At 48.3% G+C, this 27,735-nt stretch overlaps 2 protein-coding genes across 2 annotated transcripts in view; both read right to left on the bottom strand.

The window, feature by feature from the left end:
* Positions 1–688: 688 nt before the first annotated feature.
* The window catches only part of LOC311216502 (olfactory receptor 14A16-like), a gene marked incomplete at both ends in the record, with an annotated part of 307,014 nt that continues 279,967 nt past the window's right edge, over positions 689–27,735 (bottom strand). Inside the window, 2 exons of the mRNA XM_084298028.1 lie at positions 689–751; positions 10,104–10,428. Of these exons, the coding sequence (XP_084154154.1) occupies positions 689–751; positions 10,104–10,428 (388 nt within the window). The remainder of the gene's footprint in view (positions 752–10,103; positions 10,429–27,735) is intronic.
* Positions 13,927–27,735, bottom strand: part of LOC311216649 (olfactory receptor 14C36-like) — a gene marked incomplete at both ends in the record, with an annotated part of 34,452 nt that continues 20,643 nt past the window's right edge. The window contains 2 exons of the mRNA XM_084298177.1: positions 13,927–14,119; positions 16,688–16,776. Coding sequence (XP_084154303.1) covers positions 13,927–14,119; positions 16,688–16,776 — 282 coding nt within the window. The remainder of the gene's footprint in view (positions 14,120–16,687; positions 16,777–27,735) is intronic.

Here is a 27,735-nt window from a genome sequence, read left to right on the forward strand (position 1 = left end):
TATATGAAGTGGAGTGCTGGAGAAGTCACTGCTCTCCTCCTGCACCAACATGCCTCTGCTCTTGGAAGGCCTTCCAGGAAAGTAGGGTTTGAGACTTGTCCTGGGGCTGGGATTTTTTCAAAAGAGGGGACTGAAGGAACCTGAGATGCAGCAGCCCCTCATTGTGCCTGAACTCCTCTTCTGCACCAATCTGGGCTCTCTCTCAGAACGTTACCAAGTCTCTCATTTCAGGAGAGCTGTGGCAAGCTGAAGGCAGGACTACCACTCACAGAAACCAGTGGGAATATTTGCACTCAGTACTGTCCCTTTCCTTTGACTGTCAAAGTGATTAAAGTATTGAACCCCCTCATCATCAGCATGAGGAACCAGGAGATCAAGATGCCATTAGGAAAAGGATTTCATGGATGCTTTCCAGGATGTGCTGAGGAAATTGATGGATCTTTCAGCATCTATAGACTGTCTTTTCTTCATCAGCACACTACAATTGGTGGAAATGATGGAACATTTCTGATACAATGTTTGTTTTCCCATGACATCAGAATATTTTTTTTAGCGAGTTTATTACAGGAGGAGAAAAAGTACTTATCTTCCTCTGTACCTGCATTGCCAGAACTTTGTCTCTTATGCACTGCACTTCATCTCTTTCAGGTATTTCCACCTGCCCTGATTAAACAGTCCATACTGGAAGTCACCTTTCTGGCAGACTGTCTGGACACATGCAGTCTCCATTCTTCTCCAGATTCCCATCTGGCTGGGAAACAACAGGAGAGAGTCAAAACTGTCACAAAGTGCTGCTTGGAAGGTGAAGAGTAGACATGAGGAGGACGTGTCACTGAAAGGGTAGAGCTGAGGTGCCAGAGGTCACCCCTATGGAGTCTGTGGTCAACCCATGCCATTGTGTTTCAAGGAACTGCCAGGGAGTATGGGCAGACATCAGTGTAAGTCAGGAAATGCCAGGGTGAGAGCAACGTGGAGAAGCAAGGTGGGTGCCTACAGCCTGTAGGGAAAACGGGGCAAGGATAGGACAGCACAGGACAGCCTGTGGTGAAGAAAACCAAGAGCACTGGCAAGGCTGGAAGGCCCCAATAGAACCAGGGCCTTTGTACTGTTGGGTATGGCAGTTGTCTCTGCTACTGAGGCGCATGAGAAGACATGCTGTGCTCATGACACTACGGCCTTGTTGTGTACAAGAAAGCTGGGGAGGGACTCTTTGTCTGGGAATGTGCTAATAGTACAAAGACTAATGGCTTTAAAGTGAAAGAGGGTAGCTTTAGATTAGATGTAAGAAAGAAATTCTTTCCTATGAGTGGTAAGGCAGTAGAACAGATAGCCCAGAGAAGTTGTGGATGCCCCATGCCTGGAAATATTCAACGCCAGGTTGGATGGAGCTTTGAGCAACCTGGGCTAGTGGATGGTGTCCCTGCCCATGGCGGGGGGTGGTGGTAGAACTAGATGATCTCTAAGGTCCCTTCCAATCTAAGCCATTCTATGATTCTGTGTTTCCCCAACAACCTCCGAAGGCATGCCCACAAATGTTGCCCTTTCCCTCAAGATTCCTCCATTAGAGTTTGCTGATACCTGCACCTACCTTCGATCACAACAGGCTGCTCAGAGTCACCAGGCTCTGATGTCCGGTGTCACCAGGTGGTTGCATCAGATTCCAGGCCTTCATCTCCATTAATCATAATGGGAAATAACACGAAGAGCTCACATGCAGGTGCCCATGTTGTTGGGGTTCAGTTGGACCGGATGATCTTGGAGGTCCTTAATGATTCTATGAGTCTATGAATCTATGTTGTGCACACCTGAACTCAGGCAGAGGAATCCTAGCTCCTGTGGGTCAGGGGCAGGTAGGAGGGAGCTGAACCATTTCCTAGGCCCAGGACTATAAACCTGTAGTGCAAAGTTTTGATCGAGCCAGCTGAACCACTTTCCTAAGCACAGGTGTATAGACGATTCTCTGCAGAGGGACCTGGACAGGTTGGATCAATGGGCAGAGGCCAATGGGATGAGGTTCACTATGGCTAAGTGCTGGGTCCTGCCCTTTGCTCACAATAACAGGCTTGGGGCAGAGTGGCTCGAATGTTGTGCAGAGGAAAGGGAACTGGGGATGATGGTCAAAGCTTGCCTGAACATGAGCCAGCAGCGTATCCAGGTGGCCAAGAAAGCCAATGGCATCCTGGCTTGTATCGCGAGTAGTGTAACCAGCAGGACCAGGGAGGTGATCATCCCCCTGTACTCTGCTCTGGTGAGGCTGCACCTAGTGTACTGTGTTCAGTTTTGGGCCACTCCGTACAAGAAGGACATTGAGGCCCTGAAGTGTGTCCAGAGAAGGGATATGAATGCCGGTGAAGGGCCTGGAACACAAATCTTCTGAGGAGAGGATGAGGAAATTGTTTTTTTTTAGTCTGGGGTTGAGGAGGATCCAGGGAGACCTTATTGATCTCCACAACTACTTGAAAGGAAGGTGTGGGAAGTTGGGGGTCAGCTTCTTCTCACAGATAACTAGGGATAGGACTAGAGGGAATGGCCTCATTTTTTGCCAGGGGAGGATTAGGTTAGAAATTACGAGACATTTCTTCTCAGAAAGAGTGGACAGGAAAGGTTGGAACGTGGTGCTTAAAAGCATGGCTTAGTTTATGATGTTGGTAATAAGGTGATGGCTGGACCAGATGATCTTGGAGGTCTCATCCAAATATAATAAACACTCAGAAAATTTTCAGTGACACCACGCAGAGTGATACGGTTGCCACACTGGAGGTAACGAGACACTGGAGGTAGGGGTATGGCTGGACCAAGATGGAGATCTTTTTCAATCATAATGTTTCTATGCTTCTCTGATATCCCTGTCCCTGTCTTTATGTACTCTCTGAAAATGGGACAAAGCAATGAGATTCTTCAGTTGAAAATTTTATTTATTTATTTAGTTCTGCTAGAAGAAATGATCCTGCTGTCAAGAAGTGTGTGTGCCCAGGGGAGGGAGGGAAGCCCAGGGCTTCCTTCAGGCTGTTTGCCAGCAGGTTCCCCTGCAGCCCCAGGGCCATGTACAGGGAGCCTGGTGGGGGGCAGAGCAAGGGAGGCCTTGGGCTGGGCCTCTGCTGCTGAGCTGGGCCAGGCTCCTGTGCCCAAGGGGAGCTCCTGGCAAGCGGGCAGCGCTGCAGAGAGACACCCAAGGTGGAACCTTCCACAGGGATACTGCCAACTTTAGATGTCCACAGCAAAAGAAGTACTCTACAGTGTGGGATTCTGGGGGAGACCAATCTGCTCAAGGAAGGGATGATGGAGAAGGATTCCTGTGGCCCTCAGCAAAGTACCACCAGCTGGACCTAGAAAGACACGTGGAAACCTCTAGTATCCTTGGAAATGTTCCCTAGCCAACCCAGCAAGCCCATCATTGCTGGGTTGGTTTCCTGATAATTCAGGAGATGAAAAATCCTAGAATTACAGCCACTTGCCTGCCTCTCTCCCAGTTATCCATCTGTACATGTGTAATTCTGTATATACATTTACCTTTACTTGCACGTATAGCTATGGTTACAGCTCTAGCTATACAAATATATATCTCACTATACAGACAGAAAATGTGAATATTTCCACCAAGAAAGGCAGAGAGTATGGGTATGATTGTCACAAATTTACCCATTCAAAGATGGAGCATTTCAGGGAACCTTTTTAACTCTGTTTTTCTCTGCTCTAACAGGCAGGAGAGGTCAACAAACCACAGATTTTCTCAGTGCCAGGAGTGAGTGGTGGCATGAACAGTCCTGGGCAGGGAGGGTTTTGTGGCTTCAGAGCTCCATGTAGGACAGAAAATTGTCATTTTATTGCTGTAGGCCTGAGTATTAACTGCTTGTTTTTAAAGCATTTCAAATATTTCACCTCAACCAGCACATTACAGTCAGCTGAAATAACTGAACAGCTTTAATACAATGTGAAAGGTTTCCCATGACATCAAAATTATCATATTTCAGAATGCCTATTATAGTGGGAGACAAATACTGATCTTCCCCTGTACTTGCATTGCCAGATTTTCTCTTAAGTACTGCACTTCATCTCCTGAGTCTCTGCGGTATTTCCACCTGGCCATACAAAATAGACCATGTTGGAAGTCACCTTTCCAGCAGAATGTGTGGACATGTGCAGTTTCCACTGTTCTGCAGAGTTCCCCTTCACTTGTTCTTGCTCTTTGGTCATTCAGACACTTCTCATATACCCAGTTGCTTCTAGGGATTTTGGGGAGGTTGAGCTTGCCTGTATTTCAGCAGTTCCTCTCATCATCCCTGTAGCCAACTCTGTACCTGCATTTCTCTTCTACCATTTGTACTGGGTCTGGCTGGAATGTTAACTTTCCCGGCAGCAGCCCATACAGTGCCGTACTCTGCACTTGTAGCTGGAACAGCAGTGTTATCACACCAGTGTTGTGTCTACTGCTGAGCAGCAGTGGCACAGCATTGGGCCTTTCTCTAACCCTCCTAGGGGGTGGGCAAAAAGTGAGGAGAGAAACATCACTAGGGCAGCTGACCTAAACCAACCAAAGGGATATTCCATACCATGTGATGTCACACTCAGCAATAAAAGGTGGAAACAAGAAGAGGGGAGGGGTGGGCTCTCGTTGGGAAAATGTCGGTCCTCCTCTCGAACACCAGCTACGTGCGTTGAGGCCCTGCTTCAAGGACGTGGTCAATCATCGCTCATTTGTGGGAAGTAGAGAGTAATTTCTTTCCTCTGCACTTCCATATAGCCTTCATTTATTTTATTTGTTTTTTTCCTCCCTTCTTTTTTATTTTTCCCTTTCCCCCTCCCTTTTCCCCTTTCTCTTTTTATTTCCCTTTAGTTGACTTGTTTAGTTCATAATAATCTTTATTTAATTATTATAATTATTTCCCTTTAATTAAATTATCCTTATCTCAACCCGTGAGTTGTTCTTTGCTTTACTTCTCCCCCTCCTCATCTAAAAGAGGGGGAGTGAGAGAGCGGGTTTAGCTGCCCAGCACGGTAAAACCACCACACCATTTCCTATCACTCTGTGCCAAAAATTTCTTCTACAGTCATCCGTTGTGGATGGTGCACCTCATTGGAGGCAAGTTAGAGTTGGCTCACAGTTGTGGGCTCTGGTTTCTGTTTATTTCTTTTCATTTTGTTGGTGTTTGTTTCTTTTTTATATATATTTTTTATAAATACTGAAAACAAAGACACTCACACAACAAAATAACAACAAAAAACATGTGCAGACAGATGTCTCAGGAAAGGAGGCAGGAGTTAGTGCAAAAAAAAAAGCAGCTGTAGACTGCAGTGGAGAAGTCTAGTGTAAGGAAAAGTGATGCAAGTCCCAGTTGGCTGATGAGAGAAGTGGTGGGGATGGAGAGGTGAGCAGCAAGGTTGCCCATACAGTCTAGGACTGCAAGGGACTGCTTTTCCTACACATCCAGATCTACTTAGGAGGCACATTGGATCCATGTCAACTAGAGAATGGTGCTATCACTTCTTTGCAAAATTTAAAACTAATGGAAACTAATCTTAAATAAAGAAAATACTTTCTGTAAAGTGCTTGTTGAAAAGTTTCTCTTTAGCTGCAGGATTGAAACCTCACTAATTAACTGTACAAGTCTAGAAGACTGGAAGAAAATGGCTGAATTGTAATGATCCCCATGGTGCATTTGGTGCTGAGCCCATGAACCTCAGGTAGTGAGAAGAGAATGATGTAACTGCAGGAGAAGTTAAAGTCAGAAGGAAACTCTAAATTGTCTGGGAGTACTAATGGGCCCCAGTGAGGGTCATTACTGACAAAGCCTCCCCATGGACTTGTTAGACAATTGGAGGCTATGATTGCAGGTAGGCAAAGGCACTGGGCAGGAGACTCTGATGCTGAGTAAAGGCCTTGGTTTGTTTGGTGAAGCAGAAAGGCCAAGCCCTGGCCCCCAGCCCCTGGGCAGGGAGGTCCTGTCCCTCACCCATGACTCAGGGCTCTTCCTGGGGCAGTGGGATGTGGGGTGTGTGATGTTGTGTGAAGGACAATGCTATGACACCTGCTGGGCTCCCCACTGGGTTGCAAGGAGGCAACAAGGCCCCAGTGTCATGAGCACAGCATGTGTCCTCATGGGCCTCAGTAGCAGAGACAACTGCCATAGCCAAGGGGACAAAGCCCTTGGCTGTGCTGGGGCCTTGCAGCCTTGCCAGTGCTTTTGGTCTTCTCCACCACAAGCTGTTTTGCACTGCCCAGTCCCTTCCCACTTTTCCCTGCTTTTTACTGTTTTCTTCCCAGTCTCCATGACTATTCCTTGAAACACAGTGACATGGGCTGACCACAGACTCCTTCTGGGTGATGTCAGGTCCCACAGCACTACCCGTTCAGTGACATTTCCTCCTCCTCATTCCCACTCTTCACCTTCCAAGCAGCACTTTGTCCCCCTTTTGACTCTCTCCTGCTATTTTCCACTGCCAGAGAATCCTCACCAGGATCTTCGATGCCACATGCCTGCTGCTGGCCTTCCAGCTTCCCAGGTAGACTTAACCAAGTTGTGTGCCCATTGCTGTCCCACCATGTGCTCAGGCAGAAGGGATGTGAAAACCCACACCCAAGGCCTCTTCCTGCATGGGGCCTATCAGGCTCTCAGACAGAGGGCATCTCACAACCAGTGTGCCAAGAAGGTGCCTTCTGCTGCCTTATCAGGGATGCTGGCAGGTGTGAGCTGAAAAGCACAGATGTCAGACAGGAGGGAAGGGCTGACACATCAGCTGCTTCAGGAAGCAGTCACCTCATAGGCCCTGTCCCCAGCCATGTTACTGCTGCTGGCCTGTGTGCTCCAGAGGCTGAGGTGACCAGAGGCTTCCTACTGGTTGTTAAGTGTCTGCACCACAGACCTCAAATTATTCACCTGGCACCGTCATTGTTAGCCAGGGCCTGAGGAAGTAAAAACGTAAGCTTATCAAGTATATTTTCTAACCTTAGTTTATAAAGTAAATTTTCTACCACTGCTTCAAATATTGAATCATTCTTTGCAGGATCGAATGTGGTCATAGTAACACAAGATGTATCTCTGCCTCTGCCTCTCTCTCTTTTCTTCTTCCTCTTCCTGCTAGTCTTTAGAGAGTTCTCCAAAGGAAAGGTCATTGAATCACACTAAACAAATAAATAAATGTTCCAAGAGACCTCTGATTTCTATCTTATTTTTATCTTCAACTCTTCTGCTCAAGGTACACTAAATAGATAATTTTGCTCAAGGGCTCATCTGAGCTTGACATCATCCAGAAAAGATCTGGAAGTGTGCTCCATCCGGTATTTCAGAAAGTTAATAATGACATTCAAAGTTAGCCCAACTGCTGATCACTGAGGGATGATGCTAAGAACTGGCTGACAGCACTATGTGTCATGGATGATACCTGGGCCTGATTGTCCAGCAAACTGGCCCACCCACAGCCTCATCCATTGGTTAAGTCCACATAGCACCATTCTGGCTATAAGAATTCTCTGAGACAAAGCCAAAGGCCTTGCTAAAGACAAGTAAGCACCTTCTCTTCCCTTTGCTTCCCTTTCCTTCCCTTCCCTTCCTCTATGGGTTCATCAATCCTGTTTTTGTCTTTCAAGTGCCTGGAGGTGGCTGTGGAAAAGCTTGCCCTCACCTTCGCAGGACTGAGGTGAGGCTGACCAGCCTTCATTCTCCACGGCATGAGGAATGGACAAAGGCTGAGGGCATTTGTGCAGCCTCAGGTTCACCTCAGCACATGTACACAATGTGCATGCTAAAGCCTCAACTGTACCAGGCACACCTGGACTTCTGACTGAGCCATTCTGTGTCCCGCTGCAGAGGAACAAACCACCTCTCTGAGCTGGGCTGAGAGACCTGGTCCTGGAGCTCCTCAGGCAGCTCCTGCTGCCGCCGAGCCCTGGCAGCCTGCTCCAAGCTGCAGAAGTACCCAGGGGTTTCTCTTTCCAGGGATCCCCCGCACACACACGGGGTCCCACTCTCCTTCCAGGACTTCCCACATCAACAGAGAGCCTTTCCCAGGAAGGAGCATGCCTGTGCTGGCCTGGCCAGCCATTCCTGCACCCTCTCCCCATGCTCCCCACAGTCCCAGCAGGTGGTACTGCTTTGCAGAGCAAGGGGGCTGTGGTGTCTGGGACACAGGGGCACTCTGCAGGGCTGTGCTGGGCAGGCTGGGAGGCAGAGACAGCTCATGGGGCTCTTCCACTGACTGCCTCCCACACCAGCTCTTCTGTGGCTGTCGAGGGTGCTCAGAGGTAGTGTGCCTTCTTTCCAGTGCCACAAGAAGTGTTTGGGTGCTGCACCCTATGGCATTCCACTATTCCCATTCCACATTCGCTCACCAGACTTCTTTCCCTGATCCTGCTACGTCCCCTGGGTCACGGGGCTCTTCTTGTCCTGCTCACATCCAGACTTAACACTTTATCGCAGGGGGACTCCACCTGGAAGAGGCTCATACTCTGTGGGCTCCATTCACTGCTGACCCCCTGGGACACACTGTCCCTGCAGCTCCCCTGGGCTCTCCTGATTTCTTCCAACATCTGCTCACCTGCCACCAGCCCCAGCACATGCTGTAGTGCCCCAGGCAGGTTAATTGGAGATTCTTCACCATCTGCCTGAGTGCTGGACACCAACAAGCAACACCTGAGCCAGCCCCCATACCCTCAAACACCCAGCTGGGGCTCTGATCACTTCACCCTGAGCTCATGGAGAAACAGGCAAAGCCAGGTCCCTCTTGGAGTCCATTTCTGGACTGCAATGTTCTTGACAACAACTGTGAAGGAAGACCTGTGAAGGAAATTTAGTTCAATAAGAGCAAGTGCCGGGTCCTGCACCTGGGACGGGGAAGCCCTGGCTGCATGTACAGACTGGGCGATGAGACGCTGGAGAGCAGCCTAGAAGAGAGGGATCTGGGGGTCGTGGTAGACAGCAAGTTGAATATGAGCCAGCAATGTGCCCTGGCAGCCAGGAGGGCCAATCGTGTCCTGGGTTGCATCAAGCACGGCATCGCTAGTAGGTCAAGGGAGGTGATTGTCCCGCTCTACTCTGCGCTGGTGCGGCCTCACCTCGAGTACTGTGTGCAGTTCTGGGCACCACAGTATAAAAAGGACATGAAACTGTTGGAAAGTGTCCAGAGGAGGGCTACGAAGATGGTGAAAGGCCTGGAGGGGAAGACGTACGAGGAACAGCTGAGGTCACTGGGCCTGTTCAGCCTGGAGAAGAGGAGGCTGAGGGGAGACCTCATCACAGTCTACAACTTCCTCGTAAGGGGGTGTCGAGAGGCAGGAGACCTTTTCTCCATTAACACTAGTGACAGGACCCGCGGGAATGGGGTTAAGCTGAGGCAGGGGAAATTTAGGCTGGACGTCAGGAGGGGGTTCTTCACAGAGAGGGTGGTTGCACACTGGAACAGGCTCCCCAGGGAAGTGGTCACTGCACCGAGCCTGTCTGAATTTAAGAAGAGATTGGACTGTGAACTTAGGCACATGGTCTGAACTTTTGGATAGACCTGTGCGGTGTCAAGAGTTGGACTTGATGATCCTTAAGGGTCCCTTCCAACTCAGGATATTCTATGATTCTATGATTCTATGACCTGAGCCACCAGGCACTACCCTGAGCAGAATAACTTTATAGGATGGAAATGCTGTTCTGGAGGCCAGCTGTGTCACAAAAATGCCCGTTGCCAGTCCCTGCCTGTGGTCACAGGATTGCCACACAGCAGTACTGTGACCAAGCTACAGGAACAATCAGGCTTATGCCAACAGAAAAGACTCAGAAGGAGATTGTAGAAGTGGGATGAAAGTAGCTCTGGACAGACGAAACCCTGCTGCTTCCTGGCAGTGCTGCTATGGTGGGTCTCTATATTCCTCTTCATTTCCACCCATGGGCATTACCCTGGAACCCCCAGCAAAATTCTCAGAAAAAGCATCTCAGAACACTCTTCACTGCAGGTTCCTTTATTTTGTTTAAATACGTGAGTAGGATTGATAATGACAATTTATATGGAAAACATTGTTGCCCTCATTAATAACAAACAAAAACCACCAAAGAACAAAAGACAAGCTTGGCATATCATGAGTTATATTATGAGTGCTTTGCAGAAGACAGGCAGTACATTACTTCTGATGTAAAACCACTCATGACTTTGCGCAGTGCATCCTTGAGCTCCTGGTTTCTCATGCTGTAGATGAGGGGGTTCACTGCTGGAGGAACCACCGAGTACAGAACTGCCACCACGAGATCCAGGGATGGAGAGGAGAGGGAGGGTGGCTTCAGGTAGGCAAAAAAGGCAGTGCTAAGAAAGAGGGAGACCACAGCCAGGTGAGGGAGGCACGTGGAAAAGGCTTTGTGCTGCCCCTGCTTAGAGGGCATCCTCAGCACAGCCCTGAAGATCTGCACATAGGACAGTACGATGAATACAAAACACCCGCAAAACACAAAAACACTAAATGTGAGAAGCCCAATTTCCCTTAGGTAGGAGTCAGAGCAAGAGAGCTTGAGGATCTGGGGGATTTCACAGAAGAACTGGTCCAGGGTATTTCCTCCACAGAGTGGCAGTGAAAATGTATTGGCAGTGTGCAGCAGAGAATAGAGAACCCCACTGCCCCAGGCAGCTGCTGCCATCTGGGCACAAGCTCTGCTGCTCAGGAGGCTCCCATAGTGCAGGGGCTTGCAGATGGCAACATAGCGGTCATAGGCCATAATGGTGAGAAAATAATACTCTGCTGACATCAAAAAGAAAAAGAAAAAGATCTGTGCAGCACATCCTGTGTAGGAGATGGCCCTGGTGTCCCAGAGGGAATTGGCCATGGCTTTGGGCAGAGTGGTGGAGATGCAGCCCAGGTCGAGGAGGGCGAGGTTGAGGAGGAAGAAGTACATGGGGTTGTGGAGGCAGTGACCACAGGCTACGGCTGTGAGGATGAGGCTGTTGTCCAGGAGGGCAGCCAGGTAGATGCCCAGGAAGAGCGCGAAGTGCAGGAGCTGCAGCTCCCTTGTGTCTGCAAATGGCAGGAGGAGGAACTCGGTGATGGAGCTGCTGTTGTACATGTGCTGCCTGTGGACATTGGGTTCTGTCCAAGGAAGGAATAACAAGTGAAATGTCAAACATCTACAAAATCTCTTGCATAGGTTGTTTAAGCTACTTCTCTCTCACCAACACAGAACAGACATGTACTGCCTTACTCCTATCTGGAAGACCTCCATGCAACTCCCTGGCCAGAGTTCTGGCTGGGTTCTGTTGTTGATGTTCCTTCTGTGAGCAGGAGAAACTGCCTTTTGGTACAGGGAGAGTCAGTTCTGCTCTGCAGCCAAAGGCATAGGAACTGGGTGCAACCTCAGATGCCTGCTGGAGAGGGGCATCTCCCTCTTTGCAGATCCTGAGGAGCAGGTCAGATAATCCCTTAAGAAACAATAAAATTGATGGTGGCACTGGCTGTAGGCTGAGGTCTATGAAAGAACTTGTTGAGGTTCTTTAAAGACATGCAGACCTTTTCCAGAGCAATGCTCTAGGAGCTTCAATCTGTAATAAAAACACTATTCCCCCATTACCAACAGTCTGGCTTGCCTGTCGGGCAACAAATAGAGGATTGAGTGCCTTTACCCTGGAGGTAGACCATGCCTGAACTTTCACTTGAGGAACCTATTTCAGGTTTGAATTTTTGTGAACTCTCACACCACCACCCCAGGAAATCCAAAGGAAACTCATGACCAAGTTCCCAAGACATTATGTCTGAAGTACTATAGTGGATGAGAAGGGGGTTGCTCCAGAGAAGGTGGCTGCAGTGCACAGATGTCAGAGAGATGTCCAAATCTCCCCTGCCATGGTGTTTCTAGGAGCAGCTCCCTCTCACTCCCACAGAGAGCTTCTGTGCTGCCTGCAGCTGTCCCTGCCTGCAGCTGGTTCCCTGTCCCCACACCTGCCTGCAGCTCACAGCCCCCATCCCACCCCATCAGAGCTGGGTGCTCAGCTCTGCCCTGCAGACACCTCCTGGCAGCAGGGCTCTGCCCAGGGTCAGCTCGCTGGGGGCATGTCCTAGAGCCCAGCTCACACAGGCCCTGCTGACCCTGCACATGTGGTGTTGGAGCTTTCTATGGGTTGAGGGGCAAGAACGGGACTTGATGGGGATCCTTGTAAGCTCCTTGTGATGGCTTAGAAATGATAGCCTTTTCTAGGAAATAAGTGTCTATTTCTATTCCCACTCATCCAAAGAACAGAAGACTGAAAGAAAAGGCACAGGAAAGCAGAGATCCAAGGAGCTAACTCCTGCCTTCTCTCCTCTCTTGCAAGGTGGCTTGAATACACCCTGGTTGTGCTATGGAGCTGTGAGCAAGCTGCCCCAGGCAGCAGCCTCCCGCCAGCAGCGGGACCCTACCCTGCCAGGGGGGCTCCTTCCACCTGCAGCTTCTCCCTGCATTGCCCTGGGCAGCTCCCCGGGCAGGCTGAGTGCTGAGCCTGGCAGGCGGCAGAGGCCCTGCCCCAGCACACAGCCCCTGGGGCACAGCAGGGACCCTGCTCTGCACCACAGCCCTGGACACCCTAGCCTGTACCCCCAGCTTCACAGTCTGCAGACAGCCTGCAACAAGGGAGCCCTTGCGGCCTGGCCTCTCTGCATTTTCCTTCTGCTAGAAACTTACCATATTATGTGCTTTAGTCACTAAATCTCCAATGATCTCTCAGTATATGCTCAGTCCACTGAGCCCATAACCTCTCTCTCCCGTCTCTCCTCTCCCAGTGCCACCTGCGGTCAGAGCCCCCAGCCCTGCTGCGGAGGAGCTGCTCCTGGGCAGAGCTGTCTCTTTGCCACACTGCCTGCTTGCCATGAGCTCCCCTTGGGCCCAGGAGCCTGGCCCAGCTCAGCAGCACAGCACCTGACCATGGCATCACTTGCTCTGTGCCATTGGGCTCCCTCCAGGTGTCCCCAAGGCCTCAGTGCTGACAGCTCCTGAAGGCAGCAGGGTTTCTGCTGGGGCGTGCTGTTTGAAGCAGGCTGAAGTCATCACTGACTGCTCCTCTCTGAACACAGGAGAGATGCATTTTAGAAGTGAGATTAGTGCTATTAAAGTGTGTTTGTCAAACATGAGCACAAATGATTTCCTCATTTAACCCCTGTTGTGTTCTCACCGTGTGGCAGGTCACCTCAGGCATGACAGCCAGGGATCATTTCACCCTTCTGAACACCCTTTACCACGTCTTTTAGAAACTGAGAAAGAAACATCTTGCTCATTGGTGTCCTAACAAGATAGGGGGGACCAGAATGCTCTAAAATGGTTTCTGTGAATGGAATGGGACACAAAGACATCATTGGTTGAGTTTCCCCTGCTGTCCATATGGAGGGACCTCTACACATAGACAAGCCTCTTCTTCCTCTCACTTGCATGAGCAGCACAGTGACCGGGATGTGGAACACCCTCATCATTGTGCTGGTGCCTACAAGCAAACACCTGCAGATGCCTTTGGCTTTCTTCCTGGGGAAGATTTGTCCTCCTTGAAGACCTTGTACAGCTCCACCACCCTGTGCCAGATGCTGGCCAGCTTCCTGGCTGGAGACAGCACCTCTTTTGCTCACAGAGGTGGTAGCGCTATCAGCTGCACTTTCTGCATGAAGTGAGTGCTTCCTGCTGGGGGCCATGTCCTGGGCTGTATGCCATCTCTGTTCCCTGAAGAGTCATGAAGTGGAAGGTGTGACTCCAGAAGGCAGCTGTTAGTAAATCAAGGGAATTTCTCTCATGTACAGGAATCATTTCTCCTCCTCCCAGCTACAGTTCTGTGGCCCCAGTGTTGTGGACCCCTTCTATGCTTTTGCCCCATTGCTGGAGGTCTCCTGCAGTGACATGGTGATACTCATGGTCTTTGCTTTCAGAATCTCTATTTTGGATTGAGTCTTCCTCTTCCCTCTCATGTAGTGTTCATGTGTGTTCATCCTCTGTTGGCAAGACCAAGGCCTTATCCACGTGCTCTTCTGTCCTCAGGAGTGTCACTGTTTTCTATGACATTATCATCACTGTCCATGTGAAGTGCAGAACAGCCCTCCTCACAGATCTCAATCAAGCCCTTTCCCAAGCCCTCATCATCCGCCTGGTCAGCCCTCAGGTTGCTTAGAAGAAGCATGGGAATGGTGAAAGGGGTGTTGGTGAAGCTGCAGATATCATCATAAGACTTATCTCAAAGACCTTGGAAAGGGCAGATTGACCAGAGACGTTCCTTCGGACTTGGAAAAAGCAGACACCAAACCCATCTTCTACCAGAAGGGCAAGCAGAAAGATGATTAAGCCTAACCAAGGGGTAAAATGCCAGCCTTAGTCCTCAACACAGACCTAAACTAAAAGCATCAGATCTTACCCTTATCCCAAACCTTGAACAGACACCTTGAGCAGAACATCAATCCCTCCCTTGCTGCCCTTGCTGTTCCCTTAGTCCTGGAATGTGATCTGTAATTCCTAAATATTAACCTGAACACCTAACTCCCAAAGCCCTCCAGAATGCACACAGCACATCTCAGCTTGTCCTGGTTTCAGTTAGAACAGAATTAATTTTCTTCCTAGTAGCTGGTGGAATGCTGTGTTTTGGCTTCTGGTGAGAAGAGTGCTGATAACACCCCGATGTTTTAATTGTTGCAGAGCAGTGCTTATACCAAGCCAAGGACACCTCAGACTTTTGCTCTGTCCTGCCAACATGCAGGCTGGGGGTGCAGTAAGAGCTGGGAGGGGACAGACCCAGGACAGGTGACCCGAACTAGCCAAAGGGGTATTCCATACCATCTGACGTCATGCTAAACGATATATAGGGGTGGCTAGCCGGGGGGAGGGGGCGGGACTGCTCGGGGTTAAGCTGGGCATCGGTCAGCGGGTGGTGAGCAATTGCATTGTGCATCACTTGTTTGTACATATTATTATTAGTAGTACTATTATCATCATTGTATTATTATTATTATTATTATTATTATTATTATTACTATTATTATTATTATTATTATTATTATTATTTTCCTGTCTTATTAAACTGTCTTTATCTCAACTCACGGGCTTCACTTTCCATTTCTCTCCCCTGTCCCAGAGAGGGAGGGGGGAGGGTGAGCGAACGGCTGCGTGGTGTTTAGCTGCCAGCCGGGTTAAACCACGACACAGCTTTAACCCCACTCCTATCCCTAACTTAAGCCATTTGGGGTAGGGCAGGGTCTGTGAGGTCCTGGAGCAGTGCATGGCATTGGAAGAGGCATGGGTGACAAGTATCTGATCAGATCAAAGGCCACAAGGAGGAGCTGGCTTGGGATGCTCTAACGGGATCAGGTGTGCCTCAGGATCTGCTGGGCCTGCAGGAGGCACATGGCTGTGAAGGAGGCTGGGAGGTCACTTCTGTCTCTGGAGCTCACTGACCAGCAGGAGGAATATGGCACAGATAGGGACTGCAAAGGCCAGAAGCATGCACATGGCATTGAAGAGGATGGCGAGGCAACTTCTGTTCTGGTCAGGTGACAGACCACCAGAAGGCTGATGGGTTGGGAGTTGCGCTTGAGGTATAGTTTGTGAGACCATAGAACCACAGAATGGTTCATGTTGGAAGGGATCTTAAAGATCATCTAGTTCCAACCCACTGGCCATAAGCAGGGATGCCACCCGTGAGATCAGGTTGCCCAGGGCCTTGCTCAACCTGCTTTTGAACATCTCCAGGAATGGGGCATCTATAAGGTCTCTTGGCAACTTGTTCCAGTGCCTCACCTGCCTCTGAGAGAAGAATTCCCTCCTAACCTCTACTCTAAATCTGCCCTCATTTAGCTTAAAACCATTCCCCCTCGTTCTGTCATTATCTGATTGAGCAAAGAATCACTGTCTACCTTTTTCATAAGCCCCCTCTAAGTACTGAAAGGCTGTGATGAGGTCACCCAGGAGCCTTCTCTTCTTCAGGCTAAACAGCCCCAGCTCTCTCAGCCTTTCTTCATAGGAGAGGTGCTCCAGCCCCTTGATCATCTTTGTGGCCCTCCTCTGGACCTGTTCTAACAGATCCACATCCTTCTTGTGCTGGAGACCCCATACCTGGACGCAGGACTCCAAGCGGGGCCTCAGGAGGGAAGGGGAGAGGGGGACAATCATCTACCTCCACCTGCTGGCATTCTTCTTTTGATGCAGCCCAGGATACAGTTGGCTTCCTGGGCTACAAGTGCACATTTCTGGCTCACGTTGAGCTTTTCGTCCAGCAGAAGCCCCAAGTCCTTCTCTGCAGGGCTGCTCTCAAAGAGTTCTTCTCCCAGCCTATCCTCCTGCCTGGGATTTCCACGGCCTAGGTGCAGCACCTTGCACTTGAACCTCATGCGGCATCCCTTCATCTGTTGCATCAACCACAACACTCAGCTTGGTGTCATCTGCACACTTGCTGAGGGTACACTCGATCCCACTGTCTATGAAACTGATAAAGATATTAAACAATACTGGTCCGAGGACAGACCCCTGAGGTATACCACTTGTCACCAGCTCCACTTGGACATAGAACCGTTGACCACCACTAACTGGATGTGACCTTCAAACCAACTAGATATCCACCGAATGGTCCATCAAATCATCTCTCTCCATTCTGGAGACCAGGATGTCATGTGGGACCGTGTCAAAGGTCTTACAGAATTCCAAGTAGATGACATCAGTCGGTCTTCCCTGGTCATCTGATGTGGTCACTCCATTGTAGAAAGCCACCATATTCATCAGGCATGATCTACCCTTTGGTGAAGCCATTCTGGCTGTCTTCGATCACCTCTTCATCTTGCATATGCCTTGACATGGATTCCAGGATGATCTTTTCCATGATCTTGCCAGGCACAGAGGTGAGGCTCACCATTCTGTAGTTCCCTGGGTCCTCCTTTCTACCCTTTTTAAAAATGGGAGTGATGTTTTCCTTTTTCCAGTCACTAGGGACTTCACCCAACTGCCAGGACCTTACAAAGATGATGGAGAGAGGCTTGGCAACTATGTCAGCCAGTTCCCTCTGGACCCTGGGATGCAAGTCAGAAGGCCCCATAGACTTGTACATGTCCAGTGCTGCAGGGGATGCATGGAGCACTGGTGACCTTCACAGCAGAGCAGGATGAGGTGGGGAATGGGATGGGGCCAGGTGTGTTGCTCATGGCTGTGTGTGTGCTGCTGGTGGTGTGGTGGCTGTGAAGGTGCTGTTCCCTGCTGGAGTTGGTCTGTGTCTGGTTGGTTGTGTCCATGCCTTGTGTGCATATGTGTGTGTGTGGATGAGATTGTGGCTTTGTGTGTTTGGACATGCATATTTGTGTGTATTTGCCTGGGTGCACCAGTGTCGAGACTTCTAGGGCAATTTCTCCATGTTCCTGATGTAAGAAGAAGCTAGGCTATATCTTAGGACTGAGGTTCATTTTTGAGGGCCCCATGGACATGGAGATGGTGAACAGGGCATCAGGATCTCTTATATAATCTCACACCTTATATAATCTCCTCCTCTCCGGGCCCTGGTTTCAGACCATTATGGTACAGTGTGTTGTATCAGTGGCTTATGAGATGATGAAATATCTGGCCCTGCCTCCAGCCAGGGGGAGGAAAGGGACAATCGAGTTTATTGGACTGTGTGGGTTCCATGGCCTGGCACGTCAGATGCACAGAAGTATAAGGCTTTAGTAGACACCGGTGCACAATGTACTATAATGCCATCGAGATATAAAGGACCAGAGCCCATCTGTATTTATGGAGTGACAGGGGGATCTCAGCAGTTGACTGTAGTGGAGGCTGAAGTGAGTCTGACTGGGAATGAGTGGGAAAAGCACCACATTGTGACTGGCCCGGATGCTCCATGTATCCTTGGCATAGACTATCTTAGAAGAGGATATTGCAAGGACCTAAAAGGATTCTGGTGGGCTTTTGGTATAGCTGCCTTAGAGACAGAAGGCATTAAACAATTCTCTACCTTGCCTGGTCTCTCAGAGGACCCCTCTGTTGTGGGGTTGCTGAGGGTCGAAGAACAGCAAGTGCCAATCGCTACCACAACTGTGCACCGGCGGCAATATCGCACTAACCGAGACTCCCTGATTCCCATCCATAAGCTAATTCATCAATTGGAGAGCCAAGGAGTGATCAGCAAGACTCATTCACCTTTCAATAGTCCCATATGGCCAGTGCGAAAGTCGAATGGCGAGTGGAGACTAACAGTGGACTATCGTGGCCTGAACGAAGTGACGCCACCACTGAGTGCTGCAGTGCCGGACATGCTGGAACTTCAGTACGAACTAGAATCAAAGGCAGACAAGTGGTATGCCACAATTGATATCGCTAATGCATTTTTCTCCATCTCTTTGGCAGCAGCATGCTGACTGCACTTTGCTTTCACTTGGAGGAGTGTCCAATACACCTGGAATTGACAGCCCCGGGGTGGAAACGCAGCCCTACCTTTGGCCAAGGACTGATCCAGTCTGCACTGGAACATGGGGGAGCTCCCGAACACCTGCAGTACATTGATGATATCCTCATGTGGGGCAACACAGCAGAAGAATTTGTTGAGAAAGGGAAGAGAATAATCTAAATTCTCCTGAAAGCTGGTTTTGCCATTAAACAGAGTAAGGTCAAGGGACCTGCACAGGAAATCCAGTTCTTGGGGGTAAAATGGCAGGATGGATGTTGCCTTATTCTGACGGATGTTATCAACAAAATAATGGCTATGTCTCTGCCAACTACCAAAATAGAAATGCAAGCTTTCCTAGGCCTTGTGGGATTCTGGAGGATGCATGTTCCAGGCTACAGTCAGCTTGTGAGTCCTCTATATGGAGTGACTCAAAAAAGTGGGGTCACTCACGTGGGCCTCAGATGGGTGGGGCCCCAAGCAACAACAGGCCTTTGAACAAATCAAACAAGAAATAGCCCATTCAGTAGCCCTTTGGCCTGTCTGTACTGGACCAGCTGTGCAAAACATACTTTACATTGCAGCTGGGGATCATGGGCTCACCTGGAGCCTCTGGAAGAAAACTCCAGGAGAAACTCAAGGCCGATCTCTGGGTTTGTGGAGCCAGGGCTATCGAGGATCAGAAGCCAATTACACCCCATCTGAAAAGGGGACTACTAACAGCATATGAGGGAGTTCAAGCTGCTTCAGAAGTTGTGGCTACAGAAGCACAGCTCCTCTTGGCACCACGGCTACCTGTGTTGCATTGCATGTTCAATGGGAAAATTCCCACTACACACCATGCATCTGACTCTACATGGATTAGGTGGGTAGTGTTGTTATAAATTAGACCACACAATTTTCTGGTCTATTGAAATTATTTTATTAATCAAGTAAGCAGACACAAGCAAAACAGCGCTGGGCGGCTGGGGAGTCTCCGCTCCGCCACGGCACGCAACTTCCCCTTTCCAGTGTTGCTGTTTTATAGCATTGAAGTTCCAGCTTGGCGAGACTTGTTGACTTGTCGAGACTTGTTCTGAGGCTGTGCAGTCTGTTGTTGGGGGTCGTTATTCTTCCTCTGGTGATCATGCTTTGTGCTTGTGTCCAGGTGGGGACAAAACAAGATGTCTTGCGGTGGATGGGTGGTATCTTACAGAATCTTTGTTTTAACAAGGATGTTTACCCAACCCCCCCTTCCCCATTTGTCCCCATGCTGTGAGTCGTGAAACCTTATCTCCTCAGTAGATTCTTTAAATTCTCAAGGACAATGAACAACGCCCCTACTAATTTGTCACAATCCCTCCTTTTTCTTTTTCTAACATATTTTGTTCATTGAATTTTTGCAATATTTGTTTGCTGATGTCGTGGTTCTGCTAGAGCGGGCAGCCGAGCTCCACCACAGCCACTCTCTCACTCCCCCTCCTCAAAGAGGAATGGGGAGAAAATATGTGAAAAGGGCTCAATGGTTGAGATAAGGACAAGAAAATCACGCAATAATTATTGTAACAGGCAAAACAGACTCAGCATAAGAAGATAGTAAGATTTATTGTCTATTACTAACAAGCTAGAGACGTGAGAAACAAAGGAAAAAAAACCAAAAGCACCTTCCCCCCCCATCCACCCTCTTCCACCTCCTCCCCCCGAGCGGCGCAGGGGAACGGGGGAATAGGGGTTATGGTCAGTCTACAGCACTTCTTCTCTGCCACTCCTTCTCGGTCACTCTTGTCCCCTGTGCTGTGGGGTCCCACCCACGGGATGCAGTCCTTGATGAACTGATCCAGTGTGGGCTTCCCACAGGCAGCAGCTCTTCCAGAACTGCTCCAGATATGGGTCCATACCACGGGGTCCATCCCTCAGGAGAAAACTGCTCCAACCTGGCTCCCCTACGGGCAGCAGCTCCTGCCAGGTCACCTGCTTCTGCGTGGGCTCCTCTCCACGGGCTACAGGTCCGGCCCGGAATCTTCTCCGGCAGGGGTCTTCCACAGGCGGCAGCCTCCGTCGGTGCAGGGCCACCTGCTCCACTGTGGTCTCCTCCACGGGCTGCAGCGTGGAACCCTGCTCCACCGTGGTACTCCATGGGCTGCAGGGGGACATCCTGCTTCACTATGGTCCTCACCACAGGCCGCAGGGGACTTCTGCTCCGGCGCCTGGAGCACCTCTCCCCCTCCTTCTACACTGACCTTGGCACCTGCAGGCTGTTCCTCACTCCCTTGACTCTCCCGGCTGCTGTGTGGCGCAGCGTTTTTTTTCCCTGTCTTAAATATGCTCTCACAGAGGTGCAAAACAACATCGCTTATTGGCTCAGCTCTGGAACACAATGGGGCCCTTCCCAAACATGGGGCAGCTTCTAGATCTTTCTCACAGAAACCACCCCTATGGCCCTCTGCTACCAAAACCTTGCCATGTAAACCCACTACAGCTGAGCATCAAAGTTTCTGTCGTCCTCCTCCTGCTCAAGAGATTCACACGCACAAGCATAAAATGAGCAGCTTCTAATCGGCTTTTCACAATTGCGATTACTCGATTGAATATACATGGTCCAAAATTCAGTACTAATATAAGTAACAACAAGGGCCCCGCTATGGTTGATAGCAGGGTAGTATCCAAGGTGAGTAATTAAACCAGGATTCGTACCAATTCTAGTGGGCTTCATTTTCTCTTTTTCATTTTTCTAACCCTTCCCGTAATTTGGTCATTGTGTCTCTCACTACTCCAGTATGATCAGCATATACACAACATTCCTCTCGTAAGGCTGCACATAGTCCTCCTTGTTGCAGGAAGATCAGATCCAATCCCCTACGATTTTGAAGCACCACTTCAGATAGGGATCTAACAGATTTTTCTAAAGCCGATATGGATTGTTCAATGCGGGCCAAATCCTCATCTACAGCAATGCGTAGAGAGGTAAATTCCTGACTTTATTTTACCAGGGAGGCAATTCCAGTTCCTGCTCCTGCAGCCCCGAGAGCCATTAGTGTGGCTAAGGTGACAGCCATAATAGGTTCCCTTCTTTGTAAATGATATTCTGCTACAGTATGTTGGGTGTACATATACTCTTCAGTGTGGTATAGAATCCTTGGTATAATGACCACCTGTACACAAAAATCATGAGATGTGCTAAACAATTTTAAAGAGAGGCAAGGAGTGACTTCCAACGATGAACATACCCACCTAGCGTTATTTGCAGGAATTAACCATTTTTTTGTTTGGTCCATTTTTTCAGTGGCATGGCACAGATCATTTTTATCTCTTGGAACTGTGCTGATACATTTACCTTTTCCCATAACTTGAGACAAAGTTATCCTGATTTCCTGACCCCAACTGCACTTGGAAGGATTTGACTCATTTGAATATTCAGACCTCCCCATATCTCCTATAGCTTCATAATATGGAGGCTTAACACTTACACATAGCCAGCACCCTTCAGTTATCTCAGGATTAGTTTGATTTAGTATCTGGAAACTAGCATTTATAACTTTCCACATACTACTCTCGGGTACAACCCCTTTCTTTTTTCACAATGCTTGGAAGCAGTGTGGGAAAGGATAACTCTGTCGACTTATTAGAAAACGCTGTAGTAGGTTGGGCAGTCCCAGGTATCTTTACAGTCTGGACAACCAAAACTTCCCCTACTAACTCTTTATTAGGCCTGACTACCTTGGAAGTCTCGGGTTTTTCCTTCTTTATTAGTATGAGAGTCCTCCCCTATCTGTTCCATATTCGTAAAATCTGACATTTTTCCTAGTACCCAGCTAGTATCGTCCGAGTTTGTTATATTTTTATATATAGAACCTTGCAAATTTCTTTATTTCCGTGGAAGGTTCCTGTATACCCTATACCATGCCCTCGCCACCTGTAACAGGGATCCAATTGTCGGTTACAACCTTGCAGCCCATATCCCACTTGTAAAAATTTATCCCGACCAGCCCCGAGTGTCCAGTCTGTAGCAATGGTTTCACACCCCCAGTATGCACAATAATACACGTTCAGGCATTTACAGTACCCCTTTCCCGGGTTAGAACTTGGGCAGAAATAAAATCCCATATATTCCCAGCATTGAGGCCTCGAGATCAGCTGACACAGTGTAGAAGTAAAGCTTGCCCCCCCCCCCCGATGTTATCTAGGTTGCAATAACCTGTTGATCTTCGAATCGACTTAAAGTCCATTTAAAAGGTTGGTGGGTGTGGTGTTGAGTCGCTATGCAGGATGAAATCACTGCGAGAACCCTCGAATACTGATAGGAATGGCTGAGGCCCATTTCTTTCCCCACTTATTCACTCCTCTGCCTCACTCGTCAGTTGGGTTGCAGCCAACTACGAGGTTTTAGTTCTTCTCGGCAGCAGTAGTGTTCTTCAGGGGAGAGCCTCTACCTTAACCCACGGTACCTATCAAGTTCGTTGCAATGTGAGCTTCAGGTCTTTGTTTCCTGGAGCGATCTCCCACTTCTCGTCACAGATGGGTCCTTTAACACGGCTGGCATGTGTCCATCCTTTCTCCGCAGTCCGGATGACTGTTTCTGTAGTAAGCAAAACAACATAGGGGCCTTCCCCATCGTGGTGTTAAAAAAGTCTCTTTCCAAGTCTTAATTAGAATTGAGGGTGATCAAGTGACAATTCCAAGTCATAGGGCATACCATATAGTATTTCAAAAGGAGAAATTCCTACATCAGTTCTGGGCTGCGTCCATATGTTTAACAGTGCAAGGGGTAAGCATTTTACCCAAGAAGCCTTAGTTTCCAGCATAAGTTTTGTTAGTTGTTTCTTAATTTCACCATTCATTCGCTCTACCTTTCCAGAAGAGGAGGGGTGCCGGGGGCTGTGAAAATCCCACTCAATTTCTAATGCCTGCTTTAATCCTTGCAGTAAAGCTTTACACCCATTCAGTCACGTGGTCAATTAGGACAAACAAGTAACTCAGTAAAGTCTACCTGTATACTTTGGAAAGGTCAAAGCCCTGGCTCCCATCCCCCTCTAGATAGGTTACAGAAGACCTTTTTATTTACCCTTTGACATATAGTACATCCTCTGCATGCGTGCTTCCCTAAAGTGTATATTCCTACACAGACATGCTTTCTTAGAACAACATCACACATTGCTTGCACCTCCCAATGACTCTTCTGTTATAAAACAGTTAATATTTGCCTCATTATCACTTTATTCAGCATTTCTCTCCCATCAGGGAGTATCGATTTTCCTTAAAATGATCCACATATTTGTAACATTAATACCTCCTTGAGAGGTTGTAATTGCTCCAAAATCTTTTTTTTAGAATTTACCCAAATAGATAGGTGGCCCTATAAACCCCTGAGGTAAAATTGTCCACCTATATTGTTGCTTCCGCCCCCATTTCAGGGTCTTTCCAGTCAGAGGTGAATATACATGTATGTTTGCTCTCAGAGCCAGAGAGCACTCCATTAATAACACTGTTAATCCAGTCTAACAATTTACTAGTTGAATGCCCAATTTAATCATCAAATCCCTTCCCAACAAGTTAGTCTCTGCCTTGGATACATACAATAATTGCCCAGTGATCGTTTTATCCCCTGGTCTCAGCTTAGTATTCCCCAAAAGTGGCACTGTTATCCCAGTTTCTTCTACCCCCATCACATTTAGGGTTTCATTAGTTAATTTAATCCCTGATACTTTACAAGTCAGTAATGACTTAGCTGTTCCCCAGTGTATTGGGTTTGATGGCAAGGTTCGGGGGGTGTGAGGGGCGTGGGGGTAGGAAACTGCAGTGGCAGCCCCCGTGGAAAAAAACAAAAACAAAAACAAAAACAAACAAACAAACAAACAAAAAGCAGAAACCAGAAACCTCCCCGTGGTAGATAAGGGACAATTTCATCTGGCCCTAAAGGGGCCCACTGCTGCCCAGAGCCAAGCCAAAGCAAAACAGTCTGTGCCTCTGTGAGAGCACATCCACGAAAACAAACAAACAAAGAAACAAAAAAACCCCTGCTGCTCAACAGCAGTTGGGAGAGCGAGAAACCCCCCCGCAGACACCAGTCAGTGCAGAATGAGGGGGAGGAGGCGCTCCAGGCGCTGGAGCTGAAGCCCCCCTGCGGCCGCTGGAGAGGCCCCTGGTGGAGCAGGCTGTTCCCCCACCGTCCCTCTCCCCGATGCTTGGGAAACTGAACAAACACCACAGCAAATATGCAAATATACCAAAACTTCTAGACTGTTACTTAGATAATGCCTACATCACCTTTCCCTGCTCATTCAACTTTGAATACCTTTAACACTTTCAACAAACCTTTTAACACTTCCTTTATCTTTCTCTAGCCTTTACTTTTCTAATGCCGACATCAAAGGCTCAGTCAAGGTCCAACTTAATTCCATACCTTTTCCCTCCAAGATACTGAAACAACATATCAATCAATATACCATATTTCATCCTATTTTCCTTCTTTCCACAAAAACAACATTGACTGTAATATGGTGTTATAATTAATAGTTCCATTTAGGGGCCACTCTGCTCCATCCTCTAGTTTATAAAGTGGCCACCATTGATTACAATATTTGATAAGAGTTCTTTTACTTTCTGTACCCTCTCACCCCACTATATCCCTCCAATGTATTAGTATACATCCTAGAAGGCTTTTCCTCGGGATTTCTTTGCTTTGAACTTTTCCTATTGTAATCTACAGCGGTTAATATTCCACTGTTTTCCTAGAAACTTTTTACTAGTCAATCCTAATCCCTCCAAAATCCACAATATACAGATACACAAGTAAAATCAGACCACTGTAAATTAACTGCCTGTTGACAATTACACTGAGGACATTTAAACCTGATGAGCCGATGATATGCCTGGGCAAATTTTGTGCCCTTCGACATACACCTCAATGGCAGTTCTTATATTTACATATTAACATATGTATAAAAGAATACTTTAACAAAAATGCCCGGGCTTTTATATATACAATATACAATATACAGTTATTATTCCAGTGTCGCGTTAAGGGGTGTAGCTGATTAACCGTTACGGGCCCGGTCAGATTCAGGACACTGAACCAGTCGGACATTCACCAAAAACACATTAACCATCTGGGGGTCCAGCCAGACATTCACCAAAAACGCATTAACGGCCTGGGGGTCCGTTCAGACATTCACCAAAAACGCATTAACCATCTGGGGGGTCCGTTCGGACATTCACCAAAAATGCATTAACCGCCTGGGGGTCTGGTTAGATTCAGAACACTGAACTATCACGGATAACCACCCTCACCCTCGTTGCACTCAATGAGAGTTATCACAATGCAATCAAGTATGGTTTATTACAGCAACAGATAATCAGGTTCTTTTGGATTGCCGGCGATAGTGACTGTCTGCAAAGCAAGCTAGTATGCATAAAATACACAGGTGTTATAGGTGTTATGGGTGTTACAGATGTTATAGATGTTATAGGTGTTGCAGGTGTTACAGATGTTACAGGTGTTATAGATGTTATAGGTGTTATGGATGTTACAGGTGCGCAGCCTAGAAATAAACGCGTTAAAAGGATCAAAGACTCTATAGAGATTTATAAGCAAGCATTTAGATCTCACCCAAAGGCGTCCCAATGGGGGGGGAAGAGAGGCTCAGCCCGTCGACTGATCCCAGGAGTCAGGAGGTCCTAAGGATGTTGTCCTCGGGATGGTATCTCCCCTGACGGTGGTATCTTCCCTAACATCCCCTTTCTCTTGGGCCAATTTATATTATTTCCTATCTTTTAGGTGGAGCTTGAGTGGCTCTAGTCAAGCATATCTTAGTTATGATTGGTGTAAAGTTTTCCCGTCTCCGTTTAAAGTAATAGGCTCCGAGGAATTCAGAGCGCATGCTCAGTGAGGGGTGGTCGCACCTTGGAGGCGGGTAGCTTTTGGGATGGAGGTGTGTTTTGGTATTATAATGATATTATAATGAGCAAAAAGTACACTAGGGTACAGCATTTGTCAAAACATGACAGGTCTTTGGCTTAGGGTGGCAAAAAGTGCAGCTTTGTGCACAAGAACAATCGAGGCCCCATCTGATTACAGAGCCTAGCCGTGGTGTCTCCACTCCACTCTACGCTCCGTGCTGTTCCTTAGAGCTAGCACACCAAGTTTCCCCAGCGCGATAGCATCTAAGGCTGGGAGCCTAGGGAACGCTCAGATAAAGCAGTTATGCCCTACCCTGAAAGACTCTTCAATGCTGTACCTTTTCCTAAAAATGTGAATGTTAGTTTTATTTTCCTAGTTACTTCAGGCATTTACACCACATCCAGTTAGAATTATTCCTCAGCAGCTGCAAACATTATGCCAGTTGCCATTAAAGCTCTCTTACCCTCCTCCTGTCCTTTTCTTAAAATCTCGGACATCCCCGGAGTTAATGGGGATGGCCACATATTCCATTCCTGGCTGGGGTCCCCCCATTGCTATTTTTCGTAGGGGATATAATCCCTCCCTTAAAGCAGATTTCTGATTTCTTGCCCTGCTTCTGGTTACCGGCCACTGTGTTTCATGATCCAATTCCAATTCTCCTGGATTAGCTAATTCGGGGAGTCCATTCAGGACAGGAGCTGTTGGTGCGGGCGGTGGAATATAGGGCGGGGGTGGTGTCGGGACTTCCAAGTCCTTTCTCTTTTTGTCCCGCCCTCCTTTTTCTTTTAGAGGATATAGATGTGTCCTCATATCTGAATTTATCCAGAGGTGCGCATACTCACTTTCTTCCAGGCTAAAGGGTTCCTTTGAGTTTACATAAATATTTAGGCCTGACAAACCCAATCTTCAAAAGACCCAAATACAGGCCAGTAAAGGTGGTCTCCTTGAATCTGTTTACCACCCCAAACTTCAACACAATAATGTATCATTTTTACTTTATTCCTTCCCTGCCTAAAAGGGGAATCCTCCCAGTTTTTAATCATTAATCCCGGGGTAACCTAACATCAGACGTTGCCCCACTCATGGGACCAGAAGGCTTACTCTTCTTCTGTCCCATCTTCCAGAACACCTTCACACACACACGCATGGATCGCTTCCCCCTTTTCGTGGCCCAGTCCCTTGCGGGATGTGGGAACCGCACTACCGAGGGGTCCACACTCGCTTCGTCCGCAATTGGACATCTCGTTTGTTGTGTTCCGGGATACCCAACGCCAACCGAACGGAACACCGGCCTATACTTACCCACCCCGTGGGTCTTCGTTCGGGCTTCGTGCACAAAGGTTGCCTGGGGTTTACCGGTTTTATTTGCTTGTGTCTAATTTTGGGTTCATCAGTGAAGGATTTGAATGAAAGTAGTCCTAGTGAAGGCCGCTGAAATCAGCGGGGCGCACCCTCCGAAGGTCTTTCAATCAGGTTGCCTTCATCCGAGTCACGGCACCAAATTGTTATAAATTAGACCACACAATTTTCTGGTCTAT

Source organism: Netta rufina (genome assembly GCF_964035555.1).
Source record: "Netta rufina genome assembly, chromosome: 18".
In the NCBI taxonomy this organism is placed as follows: domain Eukaryota; kingdom Metazoa; phylum Chordata; class Aves; order Anseriformes; family Anatidae; genus Netta; species Netta rufina.